We start from the raw sequence: 14704 nt of genomic DNA on the forward strand, positions 1-14704 counted from the left end.
GGATGTTTATTAGGGAAAAAAAACCTTGTGAAATACAGATTGAGTCCACAGTGGCAGTGTGTGGGCAGTCATGTTGATACACTCATAATGAGGCAGACGGGGCGCAAAATTTTAAAATTAGAAAGCAGCACATCTCACTGGAGGTAGGGAGTAATTATTATGCGTCAGAAATCCATCCCTAGTCAACGGGCTGAAGAATTGTGCATTGGGAGGGTCAGGATATGAATATGTAGGAAGTCTGGCAGTGGCTTTACAAAAAGCTGGAACGTACTGCCACTTCAAATACTCCAGAAACAGAAAAAAAGAGTATTAACGTATTAATCCGTCACGAACTGCCCTGCACCCAGGTCGAGTACAGCGGCGACACCGCACATAATCCGTGCCTTAACATCGCTGCTTATGCTTGATCACTAATAGTGTCTTCTTATGCCTGGGACGCTTGTAGACGAGGCTGGTAGCTTATCCTCGGCTATTATGGTAAAGTGCTGCTAATGCCTCTACTCCAAATAGTATTTGTCTTCCAGTCAGTGCTAATGTACAAGACAACTGACCCTTTTGTATTTAAGGTTTTTAGCGGATAATTAAACATTTCAAAATGTTCTGTATTCTAATTAGTTTGGTGGATTTGAGAAGAGAAAGGCCAGTCCCAAGGGTTGGTCATGAATGGTTTGACAGGCTGCAGTGTTTGCTTTGCAGTTGATCTCAATATCAGTTCTTTTTCTTCTTCTATTGTTTAACAGGTAACAGCAGCCTGACTCCTTTAAGCTTTCTGTTATTGGTCTTAAAGTCTAAAACATTCAAAATAGTGTAATTCTATGTCTGGGACAATTTTACTGCTATTATGGTTACCATAATAGGCGTTGTTTGTGTTAATGTACAAAACGACTATGCCTTTTGTATTTTATTTTAGTTGTTAGCAGACAAGGAAAATGTATTTTCTGCATTTAAATTGGTTTCTGTTGGATTCGGAAAGACACTGATAAGAGAAAGGCTGCTTCCTTTGGTACTTCTCTTTGAGTCAGTGCTAATGTACAAGAAGACTAAGCCTTTTTTAAGTCATTATCAGACAAGGAAAATGTACTTTCTGCATTTTGATTGTTTTAGGTTGGATTTGAGAAGATCAAAGGTTGTCTGAGAGGTCTAGCAACCAGGAGGCTGTAGATTTTGTCTTGTACCATGTACCAAACAACTATGCCTTTTGTATTTTAGTTGTTAGCAGAAAAGGAAAAGGTATTTCCTGCATTCTGATTGGTTTCTGTTGGATTTGAGAAGACACTTTGAGAAGAGAAAGGCTACTTTCTTTGGTTGACGGTTGTCTGAGAGGTCTTGCAATCAGGAGGCTGTAGATTTTGTCTTGCAGTTGATCTTTCTGAAGTGTAGAGTAGGGCTGTAAAACACAAGACTAGTTCTTTTTCTTCTTCAATTGTTTAACAAGTAACAGTAGCCTGACTTTTTTAAGCCTCCTGCAATTTGTCTCAAAGTTGAAACATCCAAAATAGTGTCGTCCTATGCCTGAGACACTTGAATATAAGACTTGTTGCTTTTCCCCCGCTATTACAGTACAGGGCCTCCACTTTAAATTGTATTTATGTTTTTAGTTTGTGCTAATGTACAGGAAGACTAAAACTTTCTTATTTAAATTGTTAACATACAAAGAAAATGTATTTTCTCCGTTATGTTTGGCTTCGAAAAGACACTTTGAGAAGAAGTTCCTTTGGTCAAGGGCTGTCTGAGAGGTCTTGTAAAAAGGCAGCTGTAGAGTTCGTCTAGCAAATGATCTTTCTGAAGTGCACAGTAGGTCTGTAAGAACACAACACCATTTCTTTTTCTTCTTCTATTCTTTATCAGGTGACATTAACCTGCTTCCTGTAAGCTTCCTGGAACTGGTCTCCAAGTCTGGAAAATCGAAAAGAGTGTCATTCTATGCCTGGGACACTTGTAGATGAGACTTGATGTAGCTTATCCCCCCGATTGTGGTACAGGGCCTAAGTCCCAAATCTTATTTATCTTGCTAATGTACAAGAAGACTAAGCCTTTTGTATTTAAATTGTTAACAGACGAGGAAAAAGTATTTTCTGCATGTTAATTGGATTCTGTTGGATTTGAGAAGACAACACCGGTTATTTTTCTTCTGCTGTTGTTTAACAGGTGACAGTCCAACCCTTTCAAATAGTGTCGTCATATGCCTGGAACACTTGTTGACGAGGCTGGTAGATTATCCTTCCAGCTATTATGGTAGAGTCCTGCTAATGCCTCTTCTCCAAATAGTATCTGTCTTCGAGTCGGTGCTAATGTACAAGACGACTAGCCCTTTTGTGTTTGAGTTGTTAGCGGACAAAAAAACATATCTTCTGCGTTCGACTACGACCACAATCTCTCCCCCACTCTTTTGTTCCATTTTGTTCTTTTTTTCAAGGGCCTTATTGTACAAGAGCAATGAAAGGGCAGCAATTAAGCAACTGCAGTTCCCTCCCTCCACACAGAAGTCTTCTGTTTTTGTTGGAACGGTTCCTGCGGACTAGCTCTCCGAGGACGGATCGTGAATAAGTGGCTATCTTAGGACCCCAAAGAGCAGTAATGGAGCCTCAGGGTTAGAGGGAGGAATTAATGAAAAGGAAAAGTCATGGAGGAAGGAAGGCACAATGCTGGAGACAAAGCTTTCCATTCCAGAGGTTGCTATGGAAACCCTCTTGTCTTGACTCATGCATCCCTGGCACGTTGGTAATATGCCAGCTTTGCCTTCTCGCATCTCTTCTTTTTTTTTTTTTTTTTTTTTTTCCTGCACTACGCCCAATTGCTCCATCTCTCTTCTCTTTATTTATCCTCCCTTTATCCCCCATTTTCTCTCTCTTTATTTCCCTCTTGCCCTCTTAGGCTTTTCTCTTTTCTTCTTTTATATTTTTTGCCAACAGCTCCAGACATCTCTCCTCGCTCTGTTCTTCATTCTCCAATAGATTAAAAATTTATCACTCAACCCTAGCATGTTCTCTCCGTTTTTCAGCAGTAGGGGGCTTTTGTAAACACTCATTACGTAAGCGCAGCCACAGAGAAGCGCCCTTCGCAAACATTCGCACACATATATGCGGCACATTGTCACTTTGGTTTAGGCTCACGTTCTGTTCCCCGACCTCTATAAAAAGAAACCCTGGACTCTGACTCTCGCTACACCTCAGCGCTCTCCTCAGAGCTCTGCTCAGACTTTCTAATGCTGCTCGCTCCGGCTCGTCTGCTGTGTCCAATTCCGGGCAAGAGAAAGCTCGAAGTGTCGTACGCGATGGTGATCAAGCAGACTGCAGAGAAGAAACTAGAAGAGGGTGTGAGAAAAAGAAGAGAAACAGTAAAACAGACTTCAACGACTGGCCAGAGAGGGTTACTGTCAACAGGTCTTCAGCCTCAGCCAAGTCCTATTAAGCTTCTAGCAAAACAAAGAACACACACAAAAAAGTAAAAGCACAGAACGCTTTACAACTGCAGAAGAAAGAACTTTTCTGATCAAGGTTGCTGTTAGATTTGAGAAGACACTTAAAGAAGATAAGGCCAGTTTTTATATTCGAGGGTTATTTGAGAAGCCTTGCAACCAGGCGGCTATTGAGCATATCGTGCAGTTGATCTTACTGAGGAGTACAGTGAAAAGTATAGTTGCAAACATAGTTGTGCCCAGAATAAAGTATTATATATATTGGATTGCAAGGCTATTCAGAAGAAAGATAAAAGTTACAACAGATGATATGGGCAATTCTTCACTTTATATTTATTGAGCTATATGTTCAGAACATGTGTGAACAATGTTAACATGTCAGGCATCATAGTTTGGAGTTGTAGACGTTCCTAATGAAGTCTGATAATGGAGTGATAATCCATCCCATGCATCTTTAATATTCCCAGGTAGTTCCTGCTGATTTTGAGGCAGGGGTTCAGGGAATGTTAATAGCATGCCCAACACCAGCCCACACATTTACAATAAGGGGCTGGTCTGGTGATACAGCTGGCCTTGGCATAGTATCTGTGTGTCTTTAAGGCATGCTCTTAAGAGGACAGCGGTACGTGGATAAGCATTGTCCTGGAGCGTGTGTTTAGAAAAGTTAGGGCCACTGCTTAAAGGAACTCATTAACAGAAAGTTGGGCTGGTAGAATGCCTGTAATAAAGACCAATGGTAATCTGGCATCGTAAGAAATTTCACCCCACACTGTGAAAGCAGGTCTTATGGTCATGTGATGCTAATAGTGCCTCTACACACAGATTCATTGGTCACTTGGTCACCTCTGCTAATGCTGGCGTTCCATTGCACAAATTTGCAGACTCTGGTGCAGTTGGGACTGACAGTCGTAGCAAAAGTCTTGTAGTGTATTATGTATTATGTATCATATCCGACTTCAGTCACAGAAAATCTAAGATATTTAACAACTTTAACCTGATTATAGGCAGAAGTGTAAACTCTTTACCAACTTGACTCTGGACCGTTTATCTATAACAAAAACCACACAGTGGGTCACACACAAAGTAATTACAGCCTCTTTTCCAAATTGTATTAACATTTTATGTTAAATATAAATATACAATAAGGTATTCAAGTCAAGTAATTAGGTTTGGTGAACTTTGCATAGTTTTGTCATCATCAAACATGTTGGGCTACCTGACATTGATTGATTCATAAAAGGTTGTACGTTGGAGAACTTGCCTTTCCAAATGCTGTGCTGAATTCTGCCCCCACTAAAAGAAATGGACTCCCCTTCATGTGCATGCAAGTCATGCAGCAGAACAAGCACAACAGATTACTCTTAAATTCCAATTACCCCTAAATATTGGTTAATCTACAGTTACATTTAAAACAGTAAATCTTCCGTATCTTTCCATACTGCTGGGTGATGCATGTACATGCAAATGGAAGTCAAACACAGATTCATTTTCTTATTTTGCTGTTTAATGAGTAATGATAGCCTGCCTCAAATTGGTCTAAAGTCTGAACCATTCGACAGTGTCAACAAAAGTTGTTTTGACTGAGACTGCTCATTTTGGGTGAACCAAATTGTGTTCCTTTTGTCCAAACAAGGGTCCAAAGCACCTTTTTTTGGCTATTTCAGTTTGGGCAAAAATTAAAAGTTTGACGTTTCAGACCAACCATGGTACCCAAAGGACTGTGGCAAGATTTTAATTTGCCAGTAGATTGAATTCTAGAAAAGGAGGTAATCAGTGGTCTTTTGGTCCCAAAAGTTCCACTTCAGCTGATACATTCTCCAATATCCACATTTTCGTAAATAGCTCCCATCGGACACTGTGATATGACAGTTTCTAACACAGTACACAAGTATGAAGTTTCAGAAAAGTTCTGGAGCAACTTCTCACTTGCTACTCACTTTAATAGCCATTTTCTTAGGGTGCAAGAAGTCAAACTTTAGAAGATCTTAGCCAAATATCATAGAGAAAAATTTATTTCGGGCCAGATCCCATAGATTATGTTAAATCTTGGTTCTGAGCTTCATATCTTGTTCCTGCAGTAGACTACTTTTTGAAATATGCAATTCTACTTGATGTTAAGCTGTTCTTTTCTTCCAGTAGCCCAGGGAACTGGATCTTGGATCTCGGCTCTGTTCCCATAGCCACAAGAAGTTGCATGTAGTCATAGCATTGTATCTTGTACAGCGAGTGTTGTGCTTACTCTCGAGCGCAGTTGTATAAAGAGGTACATGTGAACTGGACAGCTGACATTTATAAGATGGGACTCCTGCTAGTGCCATTTCTCTGCTAATGCTCTTCCCTGACCTTCTATGCTCTCCTGCTGACTAACTAGCGTACTGGAAATGCTTCATTTACACATCACTATCCAACCACAACATGCTGTGAAAAAGAATCAATTAGAGGCTCTCTGGTTGCGTGCTTGTGCGAGGAACACACTATAATTTGAGCACGACTTACAACCACCACGTAGTCTTGGCGTAGAAGTGTACTTAGTAGTCTTTTACTTCTTCGGTTAATGAAGCAGTTGCAATTCTAGAGTTCAAGATTAAGTTGGTTTCCAGGAATCTATGGAATAAAGCCTTTGATTTAAAGCAGCATGAAGAGAACCGTCACAACACAAAGTGCACCTTGTGCAAGTAATTGCCTAATGCTTCCATGCTTTTCCATGGCTTAAGGCTTAGTGGGCCTGAACAAGGAATAAACAATGCAAAATGTCATTATAATCAGTCTGCTGAATAATACAGTGTACAGGCCAAAGGTGCATAATCAGTTGAGAACAGGATTTCCTATCTGTGCAGAGCCACAATGCCAGCCACAGCAGATACAGGCTCTGTTTAAATGGGGAAAAGCACACTTTTGTTCTCAATCAATTTCCCACTGGAGGGGAAAAGAAGTTGCTGCCTGCAAAAACAAAAGCCGGTCAGTGCGGAGTAAAGCAGATACCGTTTCTTCAACAGGAGCACAGGATAAAGCCGTCAGCTGTATCTTCCAGACAGCAGTGAGATTTCTTTCCACCAACAGAGTGTTTGCATTTCTTTTTCTAGGTCAGAAGAGCATGAGGGTGACCAGTCTCCTAATCTGCCAGGGGCTGTTGTGGGTGGGAACGGCTCAGGGAATCATCATCACTCTGCCTGTGCCGAAACTGGAGGGAATTCCCAAGATAACAGGTACTGTCATACACTGTCAGAGAAGAAAGTGCTGTAGAAAAAGTCCAAACGGTGTAAAGGGAGCCGCCAAGGTTCAACATGATCCGCCAGATCCAGCTGTGTCTCTTAAAAAAAGTAGAAAAAATGCATTATAATCTAGTATAAATACAGTACCAACCAAAAGTCTGGACTACATCTCCTCTATTGTAATTGAATACTAAACATATCCAGACTATTCAAGGATTTACGGACACTTTGTCATTTGCATCACATGTGGTACATGAGGTGGAACAAAATTGTGATCTCATGATCCAGTTTACACCCAAAAGCTGTTAAAATAGATAATATAGATAAAATAAGATAACAAAATAAAAGAACACAATAAAAATAGAATAGAACAAAATAGATAAGGAAGAATACACAAATAAAATAAATAGGGAGAGTAGGCAGGTAGAAGCAATATGAAGTCCAGAGTGCAAGTTTTGCTATAGCAGAATGATAATGTGAATTAAGAGCAGTACAACATAACTGATATGAAGGAACAGATAAAGAATCATGTAGTAACTTAAAAGTGTTAAACAAACCAAAATACTCTGTAATGCATTTAGGTGCTCTTTTCTGGGGGGCTGATAACTTATGGTATCTGAGGCTGGTAACTCTGATGAATTTATCCTGTGTAACAGAGATAACTCTTGGTCTTTCTTTGCTGGGGCGGTCCTGATGAGAGCCAGTTTCATCATAATATTTTTGATGGTCTTTGTGACTGCACTTAAGGATACTCTCAAATTTATTGAAAATGTATTTTTTTCACCAAAGCAAAAGATTGACTGACCTTCATTTATTAAAGTATTTTTTCTTTTCTTCTAGTTTTAGTTTTAGTAGTTCTTGCGATAATATGGATTAGAATAATACACAAATAGGGATATTCACTGTATACCTGTAACTCTACCTCTTCACAACTTTACAACTGATGCTCTCAAACACATTAAGAGACAAGGAATTCAAGTAATTAACTCTTGATGAGTTCAGCACAGCTGTTAACTCATAAAGCTGACTGAGAAAATCCAGCCAAGATGTGCAAAACTGTCTCTATCTAAGCAAGAGGTGCTATTTTAATTAATCTAAAATATACAGCATATTCTGGTTTGTTTAACACTTTTTTTTAGTTTACTAAATCATTTCTGAAAAGCTTAATTCATCTTCTAGTTCATGACAAGTTGACTGAACTTAAGCTTTATTCTTTTGTGCTCTAGGTAAAGGCATGACCTCGTTGAACAGCCATTGTGGACCAGTGGACTTCTTGGTGGCCACGTCCAGCACCCTGTCTCCAGAGCTCCTGAAGCGTGACTCTGTGGTGGAAGGTCCTGACTCCGCCTTCGGAGGTGAGGAGCGGAGCGACTCGTCCTCACAGGAGTCCCTGCAGCAGTCCAGCAGCTCCCCTGTAGGCGAGGCCAAGGGAAAGGGACGCGGCCTGCTGTTGCAGTACCGTCTCCGCTCCACCACAGGCCTTCCCGGACGTCCGCTGACAGCTCGCGGCGATGAAGCCTCAGATTCATCTCTGGAGTCCCTGGAACACAGCCTGGAGGACGGATCCATCTATGAGCTCAGCGACGACCCGGACATGTGGGTGCGGGGGAGGCCTTGCGAGAGGGACGGCCCGAGGAGAGACAGGGTCACTTCTGCTGCTGTTATTTCTGGAGGAAAGGGCTTTCGGAGACTGAAGGAGGGCTCAGCAGGGGGCGCCGCAGAGTCCACAGAGAGTACCCTCATGGTGTGGCAGCTGCCTCTTACTGTCTGAGAAATTACAGGTTTAGCAGACAGTATTTAAGGTGGAAGAGGTTGGGGTGGGACTGTGTATCAGCTCAACCTGTGAAGCTCTCTTTGTAGCAAAAAGAACACACTGAAAGAGATATAAGCACCGGCTCTTTTATTGAGTCTATAACTCTGCTATAAGTCTGCTTTGTTTCATCACTCTCAAAAACTGATTTTAACTTCTTAATTTCAATTGAATTCAATGGCCATGCACCAGGTCAACAGATGAATGAAACCATATATAGAAAACAAGGGGGGAAAGAAGGGACAAAATACACTGGAAGTCAGAAAGAGTGGTTTAGATGTACATCAGATGTTATACAGTGATGTTTAACAGCTGTTCTGGTTTTCTTTAAGGGCATCTTCACCTTCTACACTCATTTACAAAAAAAAAAAAAAAAAAACTAATGCATCAATTTCACTGTAAAACTCTCAATTCTCAAGCATTCAGTTAAATCTCAGGCACATATAAAATGATTACAGAAATTAGGTCTTACTGTAAGAGGGCATAAAATTGCATCTCCCATTGCCCTATAAAAAGACTCTCAGAGGCTACTTTTAGATAGTGTACCTCTTGGTGAGAGACTGCTGATTGCTAGACATGCTTCTACAATGCGCTCATAGACATTTGGCCTAGTTGATGCATTAAATATCATTCAACTGAGAGAAGGCAGGTTGGTCTTTATGACAAATTGCCAGCAATGCAGGCCTTGCATTGGCCAGCCACTCTCACCTTGGTCAAAAGTGGTAGAATTGATACGAGGGACACTAACAGCTCAGCGATATGTTCAGGACATCCTGCAGCCACATGGGTTTCCAATTTGCATTATTCAGCAGGGTAATGCTCTCACACACACAGCAATGGTTTACCAGCATTTCCACTTTGCAAGTAAAGGTGACAATTTAAGGAATGGATTGAATAGAAAATAATCTAATAACTGCTACTGCACACCCTTCCCTGTATGATTGCATTGCTAAAAATGCATATTTTTTTACGTTTTGAGAGTGATCATTTGTGATGGAAGCTGCAATTTTAAAATTCTGCAGTATGGTAGAAGATGCTACATGGAAGAGTTTTATTTACTCTGTCAAGTCTACAGGTCATCACACTGGAAATCAGAGTATTCTGGGACCAAATTGCTCTCTGTGATCCAGCGTTCCTCCCCTGGAAACCCTCCGATTATGTGTTTAGTGTCTATGAATGCATTGAGCTGTACCCTCATGAGGGGTCAGCGCTTTTCAAAATGCGCAATATATCCTCACGGCCACTTCTGGGTCATCCTCGAGTGAATGGTTTTCTTTGGAATTTGCCACGCCACAGAGCTGGAGAAGCTTCTATTTTATTCCTGTGCGTTTGGTGAAATCCTATCAGCCAGGGGTGAAAGGCAAAGTGAATGGGCTTTCCATGCTTCGCAGTCTGTCCTTTAGCGATCCCTTTCCGCCTCTGACTGCAGGTAAAGTGAGCTCACTGTTCTGTCTTTCAGTCTGTGTTTATGTCAATTCTGTGCAGGTCAAAAGTGAAGTGATGGAAACCTGTCTTAAGTCTTATTGAAACCTGATTACAATATATAAATCTTATCTATCTGATAGGCCTTTAACCCTAAAGTATGTGTGAGACAGACCCTTTAATATCTGTGTAAAATTACTTACAGCATTGTCCTTCACTTTAACTCATAAAGTGACAGTGACGTACAAAAAATGTGCTTCATTACTCTTAAACAGTACCAGTCAAACAAACCTTAATTTATTGTTTTTTTTTTATTTTTCAATTCATTTACAATGTAGAAAAAGGAAAAAGAGATTACATACCATTCATTTTATTCATTCGTTTTGCAACTTTTGTCACAATTGCATCAACTTAATCACCTAATCAGATATTATTTTCTTGCTTTTCAAAAAAATGCACAATTTATTTATATTTCTAGAAAACATTTTTAGCCTCCCGAGCTGCTTGAGGTTTAATCATGTTATCAAAAACATCATTGTTTGGTATGATGATATAAATAATTAGATTTTTTAAATTATTTAGCCAAACGTCGCAAACGTATAATTTTGCTTGCCGTATTTTTGCTTGGAGGAATTTGCTTGGAGGAATATTCAGCACATCCCTACTTTTATTGTTAAAGATAAACGCTTTTTTCTCTTGTTTCTCTTATTGAATAAATCTTCTCTGTGATGCATCAAAGACACTTTTTCAACAAGAGAAACAAGAGAAATGTCTACCTCAGACACTGAGATTAAAATACCAAGAGTGTGCAGATCTCAGATCTCGGTCCTCAAAGAGAACTGTGGTACTTGGAAGAATCTGAAGTATAAAACATATTCTAGTTTGTTTAACATTTTTTGTTTAAAGTAATAATTCTTTATAGCTTTAATGTATTCAATATTTAATTTACAATGTAAAAAATCATAAAGAGAAGGACAACACATTAAATGAGAAGAGGTGTGTCCAAACATTTGACTGGTACTGTACCCTTATTGTAAAGTGTTACCAATTAAAATAGTGTTTCAGACTACATTTTAGATCAATAGTGGGTCATTATTAGTATACTTAACCTTTTGGCGTGTCATAACTTCAGCCATTGAATAGTCAAAATGACTTCTAATTCTTTTGACTATATATCATATTTATAAGACTTAAGACTACTCAGAAATCATACGTTAATGTTAATGGCTTTAATTTCCTGTCATGTATGTGTGTCTCTTCAAACAAACTGCATGACAGAATGGACAGTTTTACTAAAAATTGGCATTTAAGAAAATCCAGCGATGAGTTAGAATTGCAGATATGTTGAGGTTTTCATGGTGGCTGTTCTTGCTCTGTTTTAAAGATACATGTATGTGTTCTAAAGTTATTTTAATTACAGGATTTTTTTAGACTATAAGGCTCACCTAAAGTTCTTTAATTTTCCCAAAAATTGTCAGTTCCCCCTTTAAAATTGGTCAGGCTGTAAGGAGCAGTAAAGACACTCCGATAAATTACAGAGTATAGGGGAGTTTGCGCTGCTAACCGTAGCTGGGAATTGCTGTTAACTGGGGCTGGCTAATGCTTCTAACTGCAGCTGGCTAGCGCTGCTAACTGCAGCTGGCTATGCTACTAACTAGGTGTGGAAAGCACTGCTAACCAGGGCTAGCTAACACTGCTAATTGCTGCTGGCTATGCTGCTAACCAGGGCTAGCTAGCACTGCTAACTGCTGCTGGCTATGCTGCTAACCAGGGCTAGCTAACACTACTAACTGCAGCTGGCTATGCTGCTAACCAGGGCTAGCTAACACTGCTAACTGCAGCTGGCTATGCTACTAACTAGGGTGTGAATCACTGCTAACCAGGGCTAGCTAACACTGCTAATTGCAGCTGGCTATGCTGCTAACCAGGGCTAGCTAACACTGCTAACTGCAGCTGGCTATGCTACTAACTAGGGGTGTGAATCACTGCTAACCAGGGCTAGCTAACACTGCTAACTGCAGCTGGCTATGCTGCTGCTAACCGTGGCTAGAGCTCACCCTTGGACAAAATACTGGAATTCTAAGCTTACTCACCCAAATAAACAATAAAGTTTATAGTTTAACAATATAGCTTATAGTTAAAAAAATATGGTACTATGAAATATTTTACTGCAACAAGGTCGAATACAGCTTGAGCTTTACCTTAGCTGAGTTTGGAGACAATATGATAAATATGAGGTAAAATTGTAAGACATGGTTTACTGTAACAGACAGCACTGTAATTCTGAAGCATACATAAAACATACACAAACACAAATGGCATCTCATCCATCAGGCTTTACTCAGACTCTGACCAGTGTTTAAGCTCACTCACAAGATAGCACCTCACAACCTGAGGTAACACTTCATAATCAGTTTACTTACTGCTATATCATGATGTATCCACTTGTGGCATGCCAGTTTACGTCATTATTATTTTTGGGCTAATAGGTTAATAGGTCTTTAATTTGCTTTAACAAGAATTGAACAGTTTATTTTTATGATAAAAAATAAACACTCTGGTATAAAAAGGGATTTTCTTCTTGTGTGTGACCTTTTTTTCTTCTTCTTTTTCTTCTACTTCTTTTCTCTGAAGGATTTATGATGTACTGTTTTTCATATAGTTATGCCCTGAGCTCCTTTCACAGTAACTTCCATTAAAGATGCTACTGAGCCATGCAAACACAATGGTGCGCCTTTTCAGCGCTGAGCTGCTCCGCGCTGACTGGAGAGGGGGTGATGGTGGTTGGAGGCTAAAAAGTCGAGATAAATTACCGGGGAAATAACACACTCTCACAGCCTTAGCAATAGATCCAGATGTAGAGCGCGGTTCAGAGCGGTTTTTGTAATACGTCTCTCACATTATGGCGAAACTGAGAATGTATAACTGTCTCTTATGATGTCCTGGTACTACTAAACTGTCTCAAAGTGTTTTTTTTATTACTTGCATTTTAGCTTTTATGTAGCCTGTATTATGGCCTTCATGAACTGCAGTGAATATAGGGGTGGGCAATATGACGGTACGCTATATTGGTATTATGATAAATCATGTCACTTTCTTGAACAAAATATTAGTCAGTAAAATCAGTAAAAATCAGTAAAAATTGGGGATGGAGTTATGGCATGGAGGCCATAGCTTAGTATCAGGTCTTCAAGGCAAGCACTGGACATGGCAGCAGAATAGAGAGAATCACTACATGACAGTCTAACATGACTACCCACCAAGTTTCATTCCTGATAGTCAATTTTTTTTACAATGTACTATATATAGTAAGAAGTAGCACAGTGGATATTTGCTCAATATACCAATATTACATTTTGACCATATTACCCACTCTTAGATTCATGAATATTAAATTTATAGCTAAAATATGATACAACAGAGCAGCTAGCGATGTCTTAAAAAAACATCCTTAAACACTAAAAGATTGTTGTAAATGACATGTCTTGTCTGTATTATGTAACGTTTTGTTTTTTGTAAGATTTCAGGTGATTCTCTTGTTGGATTAAAATACTGGATTTGTCGATGTTTGATCTAACAAACGTTTGTGGGTTCATTGTTACAATAATAAATGAATTTTTTAATCACATTTGTTTTGAGAAATAATTAATAAATACGCTACAGGCCAAACACTATGGAAGTAAAGGCAAGGATACAAAAAGCTATTTGAGATTTCCGCTGTCAGTTTCCACTGTTAGGAACATAGTGATGAAATGGAAGACCACAGGCACAGTTCTAGTTAAGACCTGAAGTGGCAGAACAAGAAAAATCTCAGATAAGCAGAGGAGAAGGATGAGAAGAATGATGAGAACAGTCATAGTCAACCGACAGACTTCCAGAGCTCAAAAGACCTATAACATCATCTTGCTGCAGATAATAGTGTCACTGTGTATCAATCAACTACTCAGCACACTTTGCACAAGGAGAGGCTGTATGGGAGAGTGATGCAGAAGAAGCCTTTTCTGTGCACACGCCACAAACAGAGTGGCTTGAGGAATGCTAAAGCTAAAGCACATTTAAACAAGCCAGATTCATTTTGGAATAAGGTTCTGTGGACTGATGAAGCTAAAATTGAGTTATTTGGAGGGCGGTTATTTATGCATAGCAGAAAAAGAACACAACATTCCAAGACAAACACTTCTCTACTGCTCCCCACAGTAAAATGTGGTGGTGGTTCATCATGCTGTGGGGCTGTGTGATCAGTGCAGGTATCTGGGAATCTTGTTAAACTTGAGGGTCACACGGATTCCAGTCAATATCAGCAGATTCTTGAGAACAATGTTCGAGAATCAGTGAGAAAGTTGAAGTTGCGCCAAGGCTGGATACTTCAACAAGACAACGACCCTAAACACTAAACATGGCTCAAAATCTATGGAGTGAATTTTGTGCCAAAAGTTTTACGTAAAAAAATAAAATCCACAATCAAAATTTTAAGAATCAAAAGTAAAACATGTATGTTGCAAATTCAAAAGAGAAAAAATATATATCAAATATATATATTTAAATATACTTGGTTATTTTATTATTCTTTGCACTTATTTGAAAATTATTTTAGTTTGGATTTTGCCAGTCTTTGCTTTCATTTTTGGATTTTTTTGGATTTTCTGTGGATTTTGCTGCTAAAGACTTTTGCTTCTGGAATCTCTCCTTTGCTTCTGCTTCATTTTTTTTGTTCTGATTTTTGGCACACTTTTCACGGGTGGGCGGGGCTTAGAAGAAGGCGTTCCCCTTTAATCTCTATTGGTCACCTACTCTGAACTCTCGTCTGAGACAGACCACGCCCACCCCGCCAGCTTCAAGCGC

The 14704-nt window shown here is 39.5% G+C and overlaps 1 protein-coding gene across 4 annotated transcripts in view; it reads left to right on the forward strand.

Moving 5' to 3' along the window:
* The window catches only part of arhgef10la (Rho guanine nucleotide exchange factor (GEF) 10-like a), a 288915-nt gene extending 275425 nt beyond the window's left edge, over positions 1-13490 (forward strand). For all 4 annotated transcript variants that reach the window (XM_049471703.1, XM_049471702.1, XM_022682351.2 and 1 more), the window contains 2 exons: positions 6502-6624; positions 7857-13490. In XM_049471703.1, the coding sequence (XP_049327660.1) occupies positions 6502-6624; positions 7857-8401 (668 nt within the window). In that variant the 3' untranslated portion in view covers positions 8402-13490. The remainder of the gene's footprint in view (positions 1-6501; positions 6625-7856) is intronic.
* Positions 13491-14704: the final 1214 nt, after the last annotated feature.

This window comes from Astyanax mexicanus, chromosome 24, assembly GCF_023375975.1.
Source record: "Astyanax mexicanus isolate ESR-SI-001 chromosome 24, AstMex3_surface, whole genome shotgun sequence".
NCBI classification, from domain to species: Eukaryota; Metazoa; Chordata; class Actinopteri; order Characiformes; family Acestrorhamphidae; genus Astyanax; species Astyanax mexicanus.